The following is an 18,887-nucleotide window of genomic DNA, read 5'->3' as shown; positions in this document are numbered from 1 at the left end:
TATTGTAGACATCGGACGAAACGATAACATGGGACGAAATTGCGTCTCATAGTGAGGTACGAAAAGCATCCTTCAAATTACATATACTTCATCTGGTCCTTCTCAACATGCAACTAAAGCCAACATGGAGGCAAATAGTCAGCTGCCTCTGCGAGCACTCACAACCAAGTCTGCCGTGAAGCCTGATTCAAGCAAATATGACGAGAAAGCCCCATGCCGCAAGGAAAATTGACGAGAGCCACTGGGGTAGAAGGCTCCATGGAAGTACACCGTCATATGACCCTCGTCGGCAGCGATTCGAACGGCCAAGGAGATGATCGGGTTGAGAACCGAGAAGTATTAAGACCACGGCCTGCGACCACTTGGGCGTAGTCGAGGGGAAACACATGAACATCAAGTATCAATAGGGAATCAAGCATCAATGGGAACGCAGAAGACGGATCCGAAAGTCATAGCGTTGATTTACACGATCTCAATATCATACGAAGCTCGCGTAGCACTCTCGCCGCGTGTGATATGCGACTAACAATGCACGCCGCAACACCGGCAGTTCCCGTCTGCCCAAGCCTCACCACTAGGAGGCCACTTCTTTCAATACAGAAAATCATACAGCCAGCAGAAAGCGACTTGATTACGCCCATGGCCGCCAGTTTTTGGAGGTCCTTCCTACACTGATACCCTCTTCCGCCGGAAGACCCCATTCCTAATCCGTGATATACACAAGGCGGCCCCGACACGTTGACTCACCGTCGCGGACAAAGTAACTTTGACAACTGATTTTGTTGGCGAGGTACGCGCCGACGGGTCTCCGAAGAGACCAGACGATGCGGACCACCCCCCTCAGTTGTGTCCGTTTAATATCTGAACGAAGCGCCTCAGCAAATGATTCGGACCGGCCATTGTAACAATAGTGTGTGTAGCTGAGAGACTGGTTCGCGCGTGCCGAGACGAGCGGCGTGGGCTGCTGCGGAAGGGGAGGAGCGTTGCTTACACCTGCTCGGCTCCCCAACCAGCGTCGGCTTCGCGCATGTTGGCGGGTGGCTCGATCTGGGGGATGAACTCGAGAACGACGTAAGAGACGCCGATAATGCCGACGATAGAGCCGGCGATGATGCGCAGGACGTTATCGCTGAGGAGGATGGAGCCAATGAAGATGTAGACTGCGCGCATGTTAGTCCCAACAGTTGCGACTGGCCACTGGAGTGCGAGCTCAAACTTACAGACACCACGGCCTAGGAAGGAGAAGAGGAAAGAGGCATAGCGCGAGACTTGCGGGGGAACCCGGAATTCTGCGATCTGTCAGAGAGGTACGGCTTGCGTGGAGGGCGCGGTATCACGTACCAAGAAGAGCCGTGCCTGTGCATGATGAATTAGCGAAGATGTCCATGTCTCGTGGTCCTGATTCACTTACAAAGGCCGAAGATGATGACGTAGACACCAACGATGATGCCCTGGCTGTAAGCGACACATGTCAGTGCTGTGCTTATCGTGTTGGATCGCAATCTCTCCAGGGTTCCGCGCCGTATTGGGCGCTCAGCTCACGAGCCGATAGGAGCCGCCGATGGCACGTCCATCAATTGCTCGAGGCAGAAGCTGCCCCATACGAAGCATTCCAATTTGTAGATCGCGATCGGACGGAGGTCAAACGTACAAGCTGAAGTTGAAGAATTGAGCAATGCCGCCCAGGACCATAATGGTCGCAGTGACGAGGTTGACGATGCGGCTGCACAAAAGGCGCGATTGTTAGCAAGGGCTATCCTCCAGTGGCTGGTCCCTCAGCGACAACTCACAAGGCGTCGGAGAGCTCCATCTTGAAATGAAAGGGAGTGAAGCCGGTTCAAAACTTGGGTTGGTGGTCGGTTTGACAAGTATTTGTCGAAGCGGATGCCTAGTCACGGCGTCCAGGCAGCGGAATTCAACGAGTCTTGATAGGGTGAGGGTTGTCGCAAAGGGGCGAGGGATTTCGCAGCCGATTCGTGGGGGGCGGTCGGGTGATGATGGCTCGACGAGTGGGCAGTGTTGGTGTAGAATAGCAAGATGGCCAGGAGCTGGGGCAGATTGAAGACGAATGATGAAATGCGTGCGAGCTCCTGTCCAAGCTGGTCAAACCTGGCAACCCAGTCCGAGCTCAAGATCTACGCTTACCTAACCCGGACTACATAAGGGTACGTAAGCGGGTTCGACGTCAGCCTGTGAACGTGTGACAGATGCCCCTTATTGAAACCTCTGTGAACACCGTGCGCCCTGTCAGTGCTGACATTTTTTCTTCTTCTTTTTAGATTCATCTTCTACGTTCGACTCGCATAGTGTGGTACGTGTCTCTTGTGGTGCGGGTGAGCATGGAATCTCAGTAGGATGCAATGCCATTTCGCACATCTTCAAAGCATGATCCATTGCGTTCAATAGCCGTAGTACTCGACTGAACCTACTTTCCTGTGGTTTTGACTCGTTCCTGATCTGCACCATTCATGTCGAGGGCTGTGTTCAAAGCCACGAGCATGCCATCCACGTGTAAGCCTTGGGGGATGATAAATCAACAATGATACGTAGAAAAAGCCATAATCACGGCAAAAGTAAAGCCGGAGCGTATAGCGCGCCATGGATGTTCATATGGGAACCAGATGCTATCAGAATCACTGCAAAGCCTTTTGAATGAAGGTTTCTTCTAAAATACGGCGTACCGTCATGACAGCTCCGCGAGAAGCATTCAACTCCGTGCCTAACCCCCCCCATTTTGTCGGTATCTCTTTCACCATGCGGCAAACGAAACGCCAAATCTAGGTTGTCGACCACCAGCATGCCGTTGCTGTTGTTTTCCTTGCTCCGCCAAAATGCGCCAGCAGCTGTCCGGGCCCCTTCCTAATGCTAAAAGACACAAGGGTTCCCATCCCAAGACTCCGTTTCTAAACAGTAGAGGAGCCTTTCGGCGTGCCTCTTTTTCCAAGGTTCATCGTAGCGTTTAGTTTCCGTCATTTCATGGCCTGGATAGGCTCGCTAATTCTCTTTCTTTCGCCGCGAGGGCTTCCCTCATCCTGCGTGCTTCTTGCTCCAGGGCCATGCGTCTGCTCCCATCATCTTGTACTGGTTGCGATGGCGGGTAACCGCTGGCTGTTGGTGAAGACATGCCTCCTGTATTGGAGTAAGATCCAGGGCTTGGTGCAAAGCCCGGTGACGCGCGAGTTGCTCGCGAATACATCTCTCCCGCCTCTTCGCTCTGTGATTGCGCCATATTCGAAGGATTTAGAATTGATTTGATCGAGGAAAGCCGCTTTGAGCTTTCCGGTCCTCCATCCGGGGTCGGGAGACTATCGTTATCGGCGGCGGAGAATGATCGTTTGCGAGACGGTGAGGCGAACGACGCAGGTGACATGGACGCTTGTCGGTCTGCAACATGGGTAATCGACGTGATCGGGGCGAGTCTGTTCTCGTACGAGTGCGAGTCGTTGGAAGGGAGGGAGGGTCGTTGGTGCGTGGGTGGTTGGTAGCCCGCCAGGTCGGCAACCGACGGTAAAGTTGTGTTGTGTTGACTTGAGGAGTTTGGGGCTGAGGGCAGGATAGGGGGAAGGCCGTGAGGACGAAGTCGGAGGCCAAGGTTGATAGATCCATCGTCGTTCATGCTGCCCCTTTCTGGGCTGCCCTCAGGTGCCTGACTTTGCGTTTCCGAACCGTCGTACTCCTCGTTCCAGTCGCTTCCCGCGTACGCGTTTGGCATGACTCTTTTTCTCCGCTTGATAATAGATTTCTTCATGCTCACAGGCCTATGAACACCGTGCAACTTGTAGTAGAGACCTGGTTTTGTCAGTACCATTCAAAAGGGAGTAGGCACTGGACTCGAACGTACCGCAAGCATTACATATAGTATGCCCGCTCTCATCCCTCCTCCAGAGTGGCGTTGTCGTGGTCCCGCAGTTCTGACAGGCTATGACAACCGTGGTGTTCTGGTTCTGGATCTGCAAAGCCGCAATGTCGATCGGAGCCGAGGGGTCGTCCACCCCCTGATCGCCCTGTTGGCCAGTGGAACCGCAACCCTGACCCTGCTGCTGGGGGTTGAGCTGCGCAGACTTCGAGACTCGGTTGTTGTAGGCGGGGCATCCACCACATCCTTCGGCACCGCCTGTACCATTGCACTTTCCACCACCCGGGCACGTGCCGGTAGGCACCCGCTCCTCGGTGACATAGGTCGGTGCTGGCCCCCCTGGATACTTGGGTCCGGGACCTGGAGCCGGGGCGATCTTGGTTGGCGCGGCTCGCGAGTTGGCGGACACGAGTTGGGGCGGCTTCTTCTTCAGGGACGTAGGGCGCGAGGCGTTCCGTGCCTTCTGATACAGGCCGCAAGCGTTGCAGATAGTGGTACCCTGGGGCGATCTCCTCCACAAAGGGGTTTGCGTCGTTCCACAGTTGCTGCGGATGATTAGCACAATACATCGGCGACGGGCAAGTCGAAAAGTCCTACCTGCAGACCTGGCCAACATGGCCCTGAGACGAGGTAGAGGCAGTCGTCGGTGCGGGGCTTGCGCTGACGCCAGTCCTAGTTTGCGTGGGCGACGTTCCTCCCACTTCTGATGCCGGGCTGGGCGCCTGGGAGGTCGACATGGCATCACTGGACAGGCTGCGGCGAAACTCTGCCGCCCGAAGTGGTATTGTCGCTTGCTCGCCGGCTTCCCGCGTAGGTCGAGCAGATGGCCCGGGGCCGTTGATCGTGTTCTTGATGTCGTGCTGGGCTGCGGGCGACTTTCGTTGCGTAGGGAGTGCTGTTCTCGAGGCAGATGTGGTGTCTCTTTGTGCGCCATGCGCGGCAGAGCGGGCAACGTCCGACATGGCCATGTGCAAGCAGTGCTCAGTTACGCGGTGGCTGCAGCAGAGGGTGGGCGTTCCGAGGAACAAAGCAAGGGGCGAAGGAGGGGCTGAGAAAAGGCCGATAGAAGGTCGAAGATGGAGGCGAATCGCTGGACCACAGCGAGAGACAGGCGTTGTCGTGTCGGTGTAGTACACGGACAGGGGGGGGCGGTTTCGGGGGGGCCAGTTGGGTGCAGTGGCTATGTCGCCAGAGACGTTGGGTCCTGAGCCCCGCGTTGCAACAGACGGTGATCGGGCGGTGAGTCGTCGTTGATCACACCCGTTGCTGCCTTTGTGTACTGGACCACGGCGGCAGATGCTGCTGCTTCACCACCAGTCACGGTTGATGAGGAAAGCCCGAGTTGCGATGTCGGTCCTTGTCGTCGTGAGTCCAGAAACGTGCCTACGTGGGTATTGCCACTACTTGTTACTTGTTCCCTATTCAGGGGGACGGGCTCGAGAGCCAAGACGGGGATGCCGTGGCGTGCAGCAGTGTCTTCTGGCGGCTCAAGTAGCGGGGCTAGATAGAAGGAGAAGAGGGAGAGAAAGAGAGGGATCGGGGGCCGCTGAAAGGTGTAAAGTAGGGGTGAGACGACCGTAAGCGTTAGGGAAGATGGTCGTCTGTCGACAGAGAATGCATGCCGAACAGATAGGGCGTCAGGGAGTCGTCCAGATGTGCCGTCCAGCCTGAAAGACGTGGTCGAAGGATGAGGTGGGCTCCAGAGAAACCGGAGAACGACAGGGTGTGTTCCACTGAACAGGCTGATGGAGGTGGTGTGTTTGGTGAGGCCGAGGGGCGTGTGGTTGGCTGCGGTCCCAACGCTGTGGGATGAGGCAGGCAAGAGGCAGAGGCGAAAGGCAGGTAGGTGGACGGGGGGGATGGAAGGGGGGGGGGATGCGCCTGCCACTTTAGAGAAAACTGGTTTGATCTGACAGATCAGATCGGCTCCTGTCCGGCGTCTTTGTTTCTGTCTTTCTGTCTGTCTTGTCTCCCTGTGCTCCTGCTGGGCATATGCGGCACGGAGGCACAGGCACGAGGCGGCGGCGGCTGGTAGACGTGTTCTGGGGCTGGCGCAGACCTGAATAGTGAACAATGATGAAATGGGTGTGATGCCGAGAGATGGTCACTGGCAGATTGGCACATGTAGGGGGGGTCTCTATATGCACCAATCATGTCGAGGAGAAATACAACCAACACGATATGATTGGGAGAACCCATCGACCCACTGCTAACCCTGGCTCACGCTTGGCCTGAAGAGGGCACCCTAGTCTCACGCCTCGGGGGGGAGCATCCGCCGCCTTGACGCGACTCGGTTGGATGCGCAACCTCATCCGCCTCAAAGCGGCATTCGCATTTCATGCAACTGTCTACGACACGAAGCCACATTTGAGCTTGGAAATTTTCGTTTAAAAAGCCTCTGGCTGTAGTTATGAAAACATGATGCACGTCTCTGTCGACAATGTCTCTTACCGATCCAACCAGGCAACCCAGAGGGATCCTCAAGAGCCCGGCGCATCGACCCCAAATGGTAGAACAGATGACCAAGATAGCATGTTTAACATCCGATCCGGCGCAATCATTTCCTATCAGCTCACTACTGCGGTGCAAAGTCTGGAGCCCGGCAGAGGGCAAGCCAAGTGGAGTGCTCCCAACCAGACGGGCCCTCCTCGAAGCCTGGAAGGTGGTCGACCCAGATGGTCTTCCGAGTTCCGGTCGATGGTCACATTTGGGGCTGCCTGGCCCAACCCCTCGTTCTGCCTGTCGCTTACGTACATGGTATAGGCACCCCGCAAATAGTGCCAGCTTGTCGAGAAGCGAAGCTAAAAAAAAACGAACACAAAAAAGCGAGTTGATCGCCGACTGGAGGCCAGTCATGAACCAGTGGTTGGTTACAGGAACATCCCAAGTGGACTGTACGTAATATCAGCCATGAACATGCTCGCTTGTTTGTTTCTATTTTATTTTCGATTTTTACCCAACTCAGCTTTCAGCGAACAGGATTCATGCTTATGCTATGCTACCTATGCTGCGTTGGCAGAGGGGCGCTGTCTCTCTCCTGCATGTCGGAAGCAGCGCAGGCTTATCCGGCCAGCGGCATGATGCAATGCAACCCCCCTAGAAAAACATGGCCACGCAGGCCCTCCCCCCCCTTAACCCCCCGGATTTTGGTAACCAGGCCTCGAGGAGTTAAGTTGCAATGCCGAGGACCGATCGCAGGAGCGAGCGGCCTCGGGTTTCGTTGTATTGCTAATAAATCGGATACAAAAAGTGCCGTGACCCTAAACATAGCATGTGTAGCTCTCGTAGAAGATGGCAAATGCAAAATACATCACTAGAGAGTTAATTTCATCTATTGAATAGTCATTATACAGTGTAGAGGGTATCCATAATGCTTAAGCGGGTAATGTCTCCGTAACAGCCATTTGAATCGTTGACAGTGGAGCATCCAGCGCAAGCCGCACAGCGCAACAACCATACAGTCAGTTTCCGCCCAAAAACAATCATACAATCTTTTTCCTCCTGTTCGTCTTGCTCTGCAACCGCAAGGCCACATGTCATTGTTAAGCGTCGGGGTCGCTGTCGGCGTCATCAGACAGCTGAACAAAGTTTTTTGTCAAGGTCATCATGTGGTCTCTCGCGAGGCACATGACAATGGCCACCGTGATGGCGTTCCAGACGCCTTGGTTCTTCACGTTAAACCCGACTTCCACCTGGTAGCTGACTTGCGCAACATCATCCTCTTTTGCTGAATCTATGGACAGGATCATGACGGTGGCGTTGACAATGAACATGCCGTACAGAACGGGCGGCTGTTGCATGTATGGCGACTCGATACTGGGCCTCTGCTTTTTTGATTCGTCCGTCAGATGGACGATTTCCGTTCCCCCGTCTTCGCGCTTGATGACAAGGGGAGAAGTGCTGTGTCGCTGCGAGTTTGCGGTGCAATCGTCGTCTGACTCGCTCTTCACAAGTCCATCTGGTGTTCCGTCTCGCGGCACGACAGCTCTTCCCGAGCGGTTGATCAGCCAATATGCACGATGTCTGGCGGCCAATGTCCTCAGCCGATTCTGCATGCGCTCTTCAATCTTGATACTGCCGACCGTGGTATCCACAATGTCTATGATGACATTGGGAACTATGTCGAGATTGTCGTAGCTTCCATCCTGGGCAGCCCACCTTGCATACTCTTCGAGCTCTTTGCGTATACAGATAGGTACCTTGTCACGCTGCCCGCTCTGCATCAGTGAACGGACGCTTGATGTCAATTCGATCAGCTGAATTAAAGCCTTGGTAGCTGCGACTGTATTAGCGACCAGAGTATCGACTGACGAAAAGAAGATGCCAACCTACCTTTAAACTCGTTGCCAGACTGGGAACAGATGACGGGCGTCTCGTCATCGTTCTTTGAAAACAACACGCCGGGAATGGGGATGCCCCTGAAATCCATGTCCCATTTTCTCGGTAGCAGAGGGTTGTACTGCCTCATGTACAGTGTCTCAAATAGTCGGAGTTCGTCGTCGGCCCACGCAGCGCTTCCAGGGAAGAACTTCTTCTCATCCGCCATGGCATCGAAGTGGTCCTGTTCTTCCCGTGGGTCGACCTCGTCAGCAAGGTCGCCGCTGAGACCTTGGTGCGAGTCGCTACGCCTAGGCCGTTTCGCGTGTCCATGTTGCTCACTGTCCCCATGACGTGGTGGCGTGGTCGAGTTTGGTGTCGAAGAAACACCTTGGGAGGCATGAGAGGAGTCACGGGGCCGTATAGGTGCTTGGGCAGGCGACAACGTCTTGCGCTTCTTCCCACGACTCAATAGGAGTGGCGTTGGCACATCGGCCTCCGTTGGGTGACGGGCTTCCGCCGGCGTAGAAGGTGTCGAACCTTGGAGATCCCGACTCGTTGCCATTGTTTCCTCCTCTTGGAAGTTCCCTGCGTCGATGAAAAAACGGTCAAGGTTGAGAGAAAGCGTCAGTCGTCAAAGCGGTGTAGGGAAAGTCTGTCAATTGGTCTCAGGCACGGAGCCTCTGCAGATTTGTCACAGGCTGAACCAAGCGAAGGAAATACAGAAACATGGGCAGGAAGGAACGAATTCGCTGGCTTTTTGTAGAACTCATATTCATCATGTCGAATAATTTCCATTGTTTCTCGTCTTTGACACTTGACGATCTTTGAGCTGCCTCAAAGAAAAGCGGTCAGTGAGGGCACCTCGCTTGTTACCAACTCAATATGCCGGGGTCTGTCAATGGGACAAGACAAGACAAGACAGGAGTCGTCACAATGGAATCGAGTCCAGGGGTCACTGGGCAAGGCCACTAGCACAGTTCAGGAACGCGTCGACGCCACAAACCTCGTTGTGCTTGAGGCTTGGATCGATCCCGATAGGGCCCCATCGCCATGACGTGGAGCAGCAGCAAGAGCAAGAGGCTCTTCTGACCCCCATTTGGGCCCACCCCCCCTTCTCAAGAAAAACCACCCCTACGTAGAGTGCACCTGCCTGCTATTCTGCCCTTGCGCTAGTGTGGACAAGGGGGGCAATTTTTTAGTTGGACCTGCCAACATGGAGGCGAGTGACCTCGCGACAGCTAACGCGCGCCCATGTCAAAGCACCAACACCTACCTATCTACCTACCTCGACCCAAGGAGGCGCGCACAACTACCTCCATCCCAGTCTCGTCGCAACGAGACGACTAATACTCAGACAACCTGAGCTTAGTCCACTCTCCTCCTATCCTAAGGTACATTGGCACTCGGCTGTCAAGTCACCAAATCAGAGGGTTCTTAATTCAACGCGTCGCCTGAGCTCAGTCCCTATTGCATCATCAATCAATAGACTTTAAGAAACTTATCCAACATCCAACTTCGACACCAACAACAAATTCCAGCCACTCGACGGACGGCTCGAAACCTTCTCGACCTTCCCATGCTTCCAGTCCACTGAACTTTGTGCTAACAATGGCCGATTGGAATAAGTCCAAGGTCGTTGACCTCCGAAATGAGCTCAAACGCCGTGGCCTTCCGCACGCAGGCTTGAAGCAAGAGCTTGTGCAGCGCCTCGATGAAGACGATGAACAGACCGCCACATCTGGAGATGCGAAGCGAGACGAAGCCATCGAGACGGGTTCTGTTTTGATCGCGGATGATCAAGAATCGGCTGCGGCAAACGAAGATTCTACCAGCGCACCTGCCCTAGCAACCGACGCACTCGATGCTCCTGCTATTGCTGCTACCCAAGATGGAGCGCCCGCAAATTCTGAATATGCGGAACCCAAAAACATCACAACCGAACCTATTGCTGTCGATGACAATGGCTCGAATGACATTACTACGCCTGCCGCAGCTCCCCAAGAGTCGGAGGTAGTACAAGACGCGCAAAAGCGCAAACGCCGTTCCACAAGCCCACCTCCCGAGCCGAAGCGTATTAAGGCTACTGCTGCCGAGATTCATGAAGAGGAAGTGATTCCTCCCGTGTCCCCAGAGGGTACCGAACAACATATTAGCCCAAACAGCGGCGTCGAGCAGAATACTTTGCCGGATTCGGGGCAGGTGGCCGAGAGACTAGACGACCACGAGATGCATGACATCCCAACGAATGATCAGCCTGCAAACAGCCCTGGAACCATCAATGTCGAAAACGAGCAGCAACCTGTTCGACAACCCTCACCAACTCCAGAAGCACGAGGTCGACTGGCCATACCAGAACAGCAAGCCGACTTCCAGCCCAGCCACAACGCACCAACCGACACAATGGACTTTGAACGCAACATCGAGCCCGCCGCGCACCCTGCGACCCGAGCCCTGTACATTAAGAATTTCATGAGGCCTCTCCGGGCCCCAGATGTCAAGCAGCACCTCCTCGACTTGGCTTCCTCTCAAGCCAACTCCATAGAGGAGAGTGCTATCGAAATATTCTATCTCGATCAGATCAGGACTCATGCCTTTGCTGTATTTAGCGACACGTCAAAAGCCATGCGTGTGCGTTCCGAGCTTCACAATGTGATCTGGCCAGACGAGAGCAATCGCAAACCCCTCTGGGTTGACTTTGTGCCGCCCGAGAAGGTGCACGACTGGATCTTGGAAGAAGAACCGGAGACTGGTCGACGCGCTTCTGCGAGCTCAAGGTGGGAGATACGATACGAAAGAGACCATGACGGGAACGTGGTCGCGGTGCTCGATTCTGGCACTGCGCCGACTCCCGCCCTGGCCAACAGCGCACCACCAAACAGACCCTCGCGGCCCATGCCACCCCTCGGCCCCTCTGGGACTTCATTCCCTCCCTCTGGTCCCGGCGGCGGCAACAGCGTCAACGCCATCCCAATTGGTCCTCGTGCTGGTCGCGGCGGGCGCGAACCTCCTCTCGGCCCCCGAGGCCCCTCAGACACGCGTGGCCCTGGCGGCCGAACCCCTGGCTTCGCCAGCGGTCCCCTGCGTACAACGTCCACAAACCCTCCGCTCACATTCCAAACCGTCTCCGAGGACCTTGCACGCCAGCGCGTCGACTCGATGCGTTCCCACTACACCCGCGACATCCATCGCGACATGGGTACTGAGGACGAAATCAACCGCTACACTTTTGAATCTGGCGATGTCTTTGTAGACCGCGGTAAAGAGGTCTTCATTGGCATCCGCCCCCCGCACAGAGAAGCCGAGCGGCAACGGCAGCTCACCGAAGGCGGATCTTACCGCCGCCCTGGACCGGGCCCGCGTGGCCCCCCGCGCCGTGGGCCTCGCGGGCCTGGTGGTCCTGGAGGCAGGCCTCTCAGCGATCGTTATCTTCCTGGCATCAACGAGAGCGGCCCGTTCAGGCAGGGTGACCGCGGGAACTTCTCGCGCCGAGAGGACGATCGTTTCGGGGACTCCAGAAGGCCGGGCGGCCGAAGGGATGATCGCTGGGGCGGCGGCGGCGGTGGCGGCGGCGGCTACAGGGGAAGACCTCGCTACTAGACCGGGCGCAGAACAAGAATCGACATAGTCGCCCTTGATGCGCCAGCCTCCGTGGGTTTTTTTGTTTTTAGTTCTGGAAGGCGACCACGGAGACGCGCTCGAGGCCCGGTACGAATAATGGACGGTCTGAGGCACGCAAAGGGCAGCCGGTCGGACGGCCGGAGGGATGCCATGGAGGATTTGCCTGGGGCCGAGGCAATGGTCATTTGCGTCGAGGAACACACCCGGTGGTGGTGATGAGCATGGGCGGGTTTGGGTGACTAGTACATGATGTATGATTACTGTATGGTCTCGGGACAGAAAATAAGTGTCGCAACAGGCACAGAGATGACACGTTGGCTAAGTTGCACATGGCCTGGCCGTCCGTGAGATGCGTGCAACATGAGAGCCCGTGACACAAAGCCCTTGTCAAAAGAAGTCGTCGACGACTACTGCCCCCGTAAGTGTAGATGACCGAGTAGGAAGTATGCTATAGGCGAACGTTCTCCAATCAAATTGGCGATCATTGTTTTCAAGTTGTGCAGTACGCCGAGCTACTGGTCAGCTTATATGGAAGGAACAGGCAAGTCGCTCACTGTATAGTATTACCAGTGTCTCAATGTCTCATTTATATGCAACTCGACAGACGTGTCACATTGGAAGGTTTTGGCAGGCACTTTCAATATTCAGATTTGATCATTGATATAAAAACAACTCCGCTTATCCCAACACGGCAACTCCCAGCAAGACATTTTCCAATCTCACGTCCGAGAGGGCCATTCCGATTCCAACGTCAAAAAGGAAAGAAGAGGCACACAGGCTTGCACCATTTAGGCGGCGCTGGCCAGCGAGACGGGCTCGACGCCGACGCGCTCACGGCTGAGGATGTCGAGCATGAGCTGGGTCGGACGGTTGTCGCGGTAGACCTTCTGGTTGTCCTTGAAGAGCTGCACGCTCTGGAGGTACTTGTCGAAGAGGTAGGAGCTGTCCATGGGGCCGCCCTTGGCCTCAGGGTGGAACTGGGTGGAGAAGATGGGGCGGGTCTTGTGCATCATGCCCTCGTTGCTGCCGTCATTGAGGTTGACAAAGTACTCCTTGAAGTCGCTGGGCAGGGTGCTCGAGTCGACGGCGTAGCCGTGGTTCTGGCTGGTGATGTGGCACTGACCGGTGGTCAAGTCGAGGGCGGGAATGTTGTGGGCGCGGTTGCCGTACTTCAGCTTAATGGTGCGGGCGCCGGTGGCCAGAGCCAGAAGCTGGTGGCCAAGGCAGATGCCCATGATGGGGACGGACGAGGTCTCCATGAGGCGGCCAAGGTTGTAGATGGTCTCCTGGCAATGGGTGGGGTCACCGGGGCCGTTGGAGATGAAGACACCGTCAAAGTGAGAGGCAACCTTGTGGATGGGGTAGTTGTAGGGGAAGACAGTGACGGAGGCACCACGGCTGACAAGGCTGCGCATGATGTTTTCCTTGACACCGCAATCGATGAGGGCGACGTGGAGGTTGGCACCGGGCGACTCAACAACGAAGGGCGCCTTGGTGCTCACGCGCTTGACAAGGTTGATCTGGCCGGGGTCGATGAAGCTCTCATCCTCGTCGGCGTCGTACTCGTCACCGATGGAGATCCTAGCAAGGGACGAACCCTGCTCTCGGAGGTGGGTGACAATTTCACGGGTGTCGACGCCAGAGATGGCAGGCACACCCTCGCGGGCGCACCACTCGCCGAGGCTCTCGACGGCGGTCCAGTGGCTGTACTTCTCGGCGACATCAGCGACGACCACGCCTGCACACTGAATGTGAGGCGATTCGAAGTACTTCAGGAGCTTCCACTGGTCGAGCTCGTTGGAGGGAACACCATAGTTGCCAATGAGGGGCTGGGTGAAGACGAGAATCTGACCACGGTAGGAGGGGTCGGTCATGGACTCGGGGTAGCCAACGAGAGAGGTGGTGAAGACGGCTTCGCCGGAGATGTTGGAGTTGGCACCAAAGGCACGGCCGGAAAAGACGGGACCGTTCTAGGATGAATTAGCGGGGGTTCAGCATCTTCAAGTTCGAGAGCCACGACGACAACATACGCGAATGGTAAAGGTGGCGTCGAGGTTCTTAGCGGGAGCGGTGCCACGGGGCTGGTTGTTGGGCATGGCCCTGCCGGAAGCGAACCGGAGCTGGGTTCCGATGCGGGCGCTCAAACCGGCAGCACCACGGGCGGCGGGTTTGGCGAGGTTCATGGTCAATTGGGGAAACATGATGTTTGGTTCGAAGGAGTGTCGAAGTGAGGGATGAAGCTGGTTGATCAAGAACACTTTCTAGGGGCTAGCAGCCTTCCACAAGTGGTCTGTGTTGCTCATGGGTTAGCTCGGACATGACACGATAGTGGTTCCCCTTTGGGAGGGGGCGGTGAGTCAATTGAGGGTGCGGTGAGGCGTACCAGAGAGATAGTCCTATTGATAAGAATTAGCCAGCTGAAAAGCAGATGAATTGACCAAATGCAGGCAGATGAGAGGCGGACGCAGCGAGGAAAACTGAGAGGATTCGGGCCCAATTGATGCTTGGTGGAAGAGGCAACCGGCAGCGGGGTAGGCGGGAAGGCATGGAACATGCCATGACCTCACATGGACAACAAGCAGCGGGAACATACCTGCGAGGTGAAGATGGACGGGCGCCCGTGCATAAGGGCAACTGGACCGGAATTCGATCAAAGCTGGGCTGTGGAAAAAGGTAGACGGCGGGAGTGGCGGTGTCGGGGGAGACGAGAATTTGAGCGCTTGAGGTTTCTGATATGTATCGGTCGGAGGACGATGCAGGATGGATGCGGGAGAAGGAGAGCGAGAGTGGGAAGAGTCACAGGCAGGCACAGCCAGCGAGGGCCTGCTTAAGAAAAAAAAGCTTATCATTGGACCCTCCAGGCCAGATACCGTTGAGTCGGGGCTCTGACACACGCGGGGCCCTTTCTGATTGGCTGCTCGTCTCTGTATGACCGCCGATATCGCGGCAGCGCAGCCAATGCACCCAATTCAGCGAATCCGGCTTTGCCGCTATCTCTTGCTCGCCTATCCAATGCTTGGCGGCCAGCAGCAGGAACCTGCTCTCTCCTGCCAGACCTCTTTTGGTGGTGATCCACCCTGCATCAGGGCACCAGGCACGGTGCGGATCGTCAGAAAGACGTGGAACTTGTCTGTTGGACCCTGAAGTGGCGTCGAGGGAGCATGCTCCCCCGGCCAGCAAATGATGGCCGCGGAGCCCTATGTCGTCTCCGTGGCCCATGCTACTCCTAGGAGCCTTTCTGCACAGGAAGTTTACTTGAGAGCACACTGAGTGAAGGTCCACTATTAAGGGCGTTGCTGTTGGCCCTTGACGCTGTGACGAGGAGTCAGCCGCCTTGAAAGTTTAGGAAGCACAATCATCTGCGCCAATTCGCAGTCATAACCCTTTCATTCGCCATTAGACCTGCTCCCAGCTCACGAACATACCTGACTTAGGTAGTGAACACATGCACCAGAATCAACACGCGGCCCTGCTTTGCACAAATCCTAGTTCAACTAGCTCCGCATGTACACCCGTCATAAGCCAAAGGTACTGGTACACGCCATTGTATTTTAAATAGCACCGAGCTCCTTGAGCTTCGCGACGAGCCCGTCCACATCCTCCACCTTGCCGCCACCCTGCCTCGGCGCGGGCTCTGTAAAAGCAAAAAAATGGTATCAGCATTCGTCATCATCACAAGAATATCAATGATATATCAATGACACCCAGAAGAGGAGGGGGGAGACGCACCAGTGACCTTGAGAACCTTCAGCCTCGCCTCGGTCGTCAGGCCATAGTCGGCCAGCTTCTTCTTCTCCAACGGCTTCTTCTTTGCCTTCATAATGTTCGGCAGGCTGGCGTACCGCGGCTCGTTCAGCCGCAGATCCGTCGTGATGACCATGGGCAGCTTGCCCTTGAGCGTCTCAACGCCACCGTCGACTTCGCGCGTGACGCTGACCGTGTCGCCCTCGCCAAACTCGACCTTGCTCGCCTGCGTCGCCTGCGACCAGCCGAGGAGACCCGCGAGCATCTGGCCCGTCTGCCCGGCGTCGTCGTCAATGCTCTGCTTGCCCAGGATGACGAGGTTCGACTTGTGCTCCTCCGCCGCCTTGCGCAGCAGCTTGGCCACCGACAGCGGCTCCAGGTCCTCGCCCTCCTTCGTCTCGACGTGGATGCCGCGGTCCGCGCCCATGGCCATGGCCGTGCGGAGCACGTCGACCGCCTTCGGGGGGCCCGCCGAAATGACGGTAATGTCCTCGACGCCGCCGGGCGCGCGCTTCTTGTCGCGGATGCGGACCGACTCCTCGACCGACAGCTCGTCGAAGGGGTTCATCGAGTGCTTGACGCCAGCCGTCTCGACGGCCGTCTGGGCCTTGTTGACGCGCGGCTTGACCTGGGGATTTCGGTCTCCCATTAGCAAACGTTTCCTCCCAAAGGAGTAGAGTGAGTGCACGTGAAGTGAACTTACCGCATAGTCAATGACCCGCTTTACGGGGACGAGAATCCTCAATGCAGACATTTCTGTTTTCTTCTTTTCTGCTTTACTCTGCTATGTGATGCTTCGCTTCTCCAGGTCCGAGGGTGCGCGAGGTAGAGACGTCGGGAGGTGGACTTTTGGCCTGTCGAACAATCGGCGTCATTGGCAAAAGACCCGTGGAGTCCAGGTGCGAGACCGGCTAGTACCGGCCTCCCAACCTCGGGATCTCGGAGCACGTGACCCGCACGTTGGCCCCTCAGTTCATGGCATATAGCCGATAAGACCCACCACCCCCCAACCGCCCACCCCCCCAACCGCCTACCTAAACTAACCATTTTCACTACCTAAAACGCGCTCTTAGAATAATAGGTTTCTTACGATATCTTTTCCAATTTTAATAATATAGCTTAGCTAACTATACTATTAGATTCAGAATAAAGAGATATACTAAAGATAACGTTTTAAACGCTCTAGCCTTAATTAAGCGAGGTATAACTAGGCGTAAAGCTATACGCGACTAGAACGTACCTATATTAACGCTTCGAGGAAGGCTTAGTAGTACTATAGAGCGCTTAATTACTCGGGAAGATACTATAACAACCAAGGGTCGAACGACGGGCCGCAGGTAGCCCCGCATCAGGACAACCAGGAACGACGATAAGATAAGGACTGCTAAGGAACTAGTCACATGATAGGATCCCTAGGTAGGGTGATCCTCGGATAATAGATCACTAATATATCAGGATCATAGTGATCCGTGATCTAATATAATAGGATTATAATATAATAGTAAGCTATCTAATATAAGCTTACTACCCTATAATAAGGATAGGATAGACGGGTATATAAGGACGGATATCTAGATTTATAGATATATTCTTTCTTACGATAGTAATTAATCTAAGTCTTACTTTATATCTATTATAACGAGTACGTAACGCTTTACGATACTATATCGTCTTAGAATTATAATTTAAGCTTCTATAAATAATAACCCTAACCCTCTAATAATATTCCCCCTTTAGAAGCTACTAGGTCGTAATATTTTAATTATTCTTATTTAATAGGTTTACTTTATAATACTAAGTAATACTTATTATAGGAATAATATCTATTAATAGCGTCGGAAATAGTATTAATAACTTAGCTACTATAATCTAGGAGCTCCGTTTAGAGAACGAATAGCTCCGAGCTTTAATATAATAACTTTAAAACGGAACGAGTATAAAAGCTCTTCCCCTTTAATTATTCGATAATAACCCTAGAGCACTTTAATCTTTTATTACCTAGGTACGCTAATACTATAAAGCTAATAAAGGCTAACTTAAATACTAGGGCGAGAAGGTCGCTAACGCCTCCTCTTACTTTAAAGGGGACGCTTTATATTAATTCGAACCCTTTATTAAGGACTATTCTACTTATATTAAGAAAGAAGATATAAAGTAAGTTATTTAGGATATCTACGTTAATATAAACGTATTCGAAAAAGCTATTAAAGGAGCGTTTAGGGATATAAACGAGGAACGATAAAACGAAAGAAAAATCCTTTAGCTTAAATAGACCGGGCTAGCTATTAAATATATTATAGAGTTTCGATTCTTAGCTAATCGACTCGATTAGATAGAATCCGCTCTTATAGCCTATTTCTATGAAGGATTTAAAGATATTATTAAGGACGATTTTATCTAAAAGGATAGACCCGAAACCCTTACTGAGTATATTACTATAGTTATTAAAATCGACGATCGCTAATATAAACGTAGAATAGAAAAAGGACGAAAGCCCGCTATAGGACTATAGAACCTTTATATTCCCTATTATTAATCTAATTAAGGACGTAAATATTAATATAATAAACCCTATATTAATATAGCTTAGGGATAGACTACCTATATAGGACCTATAGAGCTTAATAATATTAAATATAATAAACTAAAGGATCTTAAGGATATAAAATACTATAATTATAGTAAAAATAAGTATATAGCTCGAGAATATTAATAACCTAAGAAACCCTAGAAACCTATAAATAAACGATAGCTTAATTATACTTAATACTAGGACTATATTAAAACTAATTAGACTTTCTATTATTAGGATAATTACTTAACCTATAAGGATAATAAGGAATAGAATAGATAATTCCTTAGGGTATTTATAGGATAAAGAACCCTAGCTATAATAATTATTACTAAGAAGGAAAAACGAATTTAGAAATAAGCTTAATAAGTAATATTAGAGATTTAGGAAATCGATATAAACGAAGAAAGGGCTTATAAATAAGCTTACCCGGAACTATAAACTATACTTTATATTAGATTTATAAATAATAAAGAATAGGATAAATATATATAAATAAATTAAAAGGAGGAACTCTTATTAAGATAGCTTTAACTCTATATCCTAATATAGACTTATACTATTAATAACCCTAATAAGGATTACGATCCCTTTATATTATAGGACGAATTTACTTATTATAGGACTAAGCTATAGAAGGCTAGCGCCCGAAAATAAGAAAATATAAAAGAAAACGTATAACTTATAATAAGAGACTATCTAGTACTCTATTACGCTTATAAATAATACTATTAATTATTTTAGCCCGAATATATTTACGATAATTATAAATATTAT

General features: G+C 52.9%; 7 protein-coding genes across 7 annotated transcripts; 2 read left to right on the top strand and 5 right to left on the bottom strand.

Moving 5' to 3' along the window:
- Window positions 1-444: 444 nt before the first annotated feature.
- VDAG_00353 (uncharacterized protein) lies at window positions 445-2,026 on the bottom strand. The gene is made up of 7 exons (XM_009651730.1): window positions 1,791-2,026; window positions 1,652-1,723; window positions 1,412-1,455; window positions 1,342-1,356; window positions 1,221-1,289; window positions 992-1,160; window positions 445-861 (listed from the first exon to the last, which is right to left on the bottom strand). Exons 1-7 carry the CDS (start codon window positions 1,808-1,810, stop codon window positions 855-857), a joined length of 396 nt encoding a protein of 131 aa, XP_009650025.1. The 5' UTR covers window positions 1,811-2,026; the 3' UTR covers window positions 445-854.
- A 610-nt stretch (window positions 2,027-2,636) lies between these two features.
- On the bottom strand, window positions 2,637-4,824 carry VDAG_00352 (siderophore regulation protein; the record flags this gene model as incomplete). Its single annotated transcript, XM_009651729.1, has 3 exons — window positions 2,637-3,789; window positions 3,842-4,401; window positions 4,454-4,824. 3 exons carry the CDS (start codon window positions 4,822-4,824, stop codon window positions 2,975-2,977), a joined length of 1,746 nt encoding a protein of 581 aa, XP_009650024.1. The 3' UTR covers window positions 2,637-2,974.
- Window positions 4,825-6,274: 1,450 nt separating this feature from the next.
- Window positions 6,275-6,619, top strand: VDAG_00351 (uncharacterized protein; the record flags this gene model as incomplete). The annotated part of the gene is made up of 1 exon (XM_009651728.1): window positions 6,275-6,619. The coding sequence occupies one exon, from the start codon at window positions 6,275-6,277 to the stop codon at window positions 6,617-6,619; it is 345 nt and encodes a 114-aa protein (XP_009650023.1).
- A 552-nt stretch (window positions 6,620-7,171) lies between these two features.
- VDAG_00350 (uncharacterized protein) lies at window positions 7,172-8,738 on the bottom strand (the record flags this gene model as incomplete). The annotated part of the gene is made up of 2 exons (XM_009651727.1): window positions 7,172-8,132; window positions 8,189-8,738. 2 exons carry the CDS (start codon window positions 8,736-8,738, stop codon window positions 7,399-7,401), a joined length of 1,284 nt encoding a protein of 427 aa, XP_009650022.1. The 3' UTR covers window positions 7,172-7,398.
- A 1,046-nt stretch (window positions 8,739-9,784) lies between these two features.
- Window positions 9,785-11,773, top strand: VDAG_00349 (SAP domain-containing protein; the record flags this gene model as incomplete). The annotated part of the gene is made up of 1 exon (XM_009651726.1): window positions 9,785-11,773. One exon carries the CDS (start codon window positions 9,785-9,787, stop codon window positions 11,771-11,773), a length of 1,989 nt encoding a protein of 662 aa, XP_009650021.1.
- Window positions 11,774-12,582: 809 nt separating this feature from the next.
- Window positions 12,583-13,995, bottom strand: VDAG_00348 (carbamoyl-phosphate synthase arginine-specific small chain; the record flags this gene model as incomplete). The annotated part of the gene is made up of 2 exons (XM_009651725.1): window positions 12,583-13,764; window positions 13,825-13,995. The coding sequence occupies 2 exons, from the start codon at window positions 13,993-13,995 to the stop codon at window positions 12,583-12,585; spliced, it is 1,353 nt and encodes a 450-aa protein (XP_009650020.1).
- Window positions 13,996-15,345: 1,350 nt separating this feature from the next.
- On the bottom strand, window positions 15,346-16,292 carry VDAG_00347 (electron transfer flavoprotein subunit beta; the record flags this gene model as incomplete). Its single annotated transcript, XM_009651724.1, has 3 exons — window positions 15,346-15,428; window positions 15,524-16,166; window positions 16,242-16,292. The coding sequence occupies 3 exons, from the start codon at window positions 16,290-16,292 to the stop codon at window positions 15,346-15,348; spliced, it is 777 nt and encodes a 258-aa protein (XP_009650019.1).
- Between the last annotated feature and the right edge of the window lie 2,595 nt (window positions 16,293-18,887).

The sequence above is a fragment of the Verticillium dahliae genome, genomic scaffold (assembly GCF_000150675.1).
Source record: "Verticillium dahliae VdLs.17 supercont1.1 genomic scaffold, whole genome shotgun sequence".
Taxonomy (NCBI): Eukaryota; Fungi; Ascomycota; class Sordariomycetes; order Glomerellales; family Plectosphaerellaceae; genus Verticillium; species Verticillium dahliae.
Note: the sequence above shows the minus strand (reverse complement) of the source record. Positions and strands in the feature narration are given on the sequence as shown.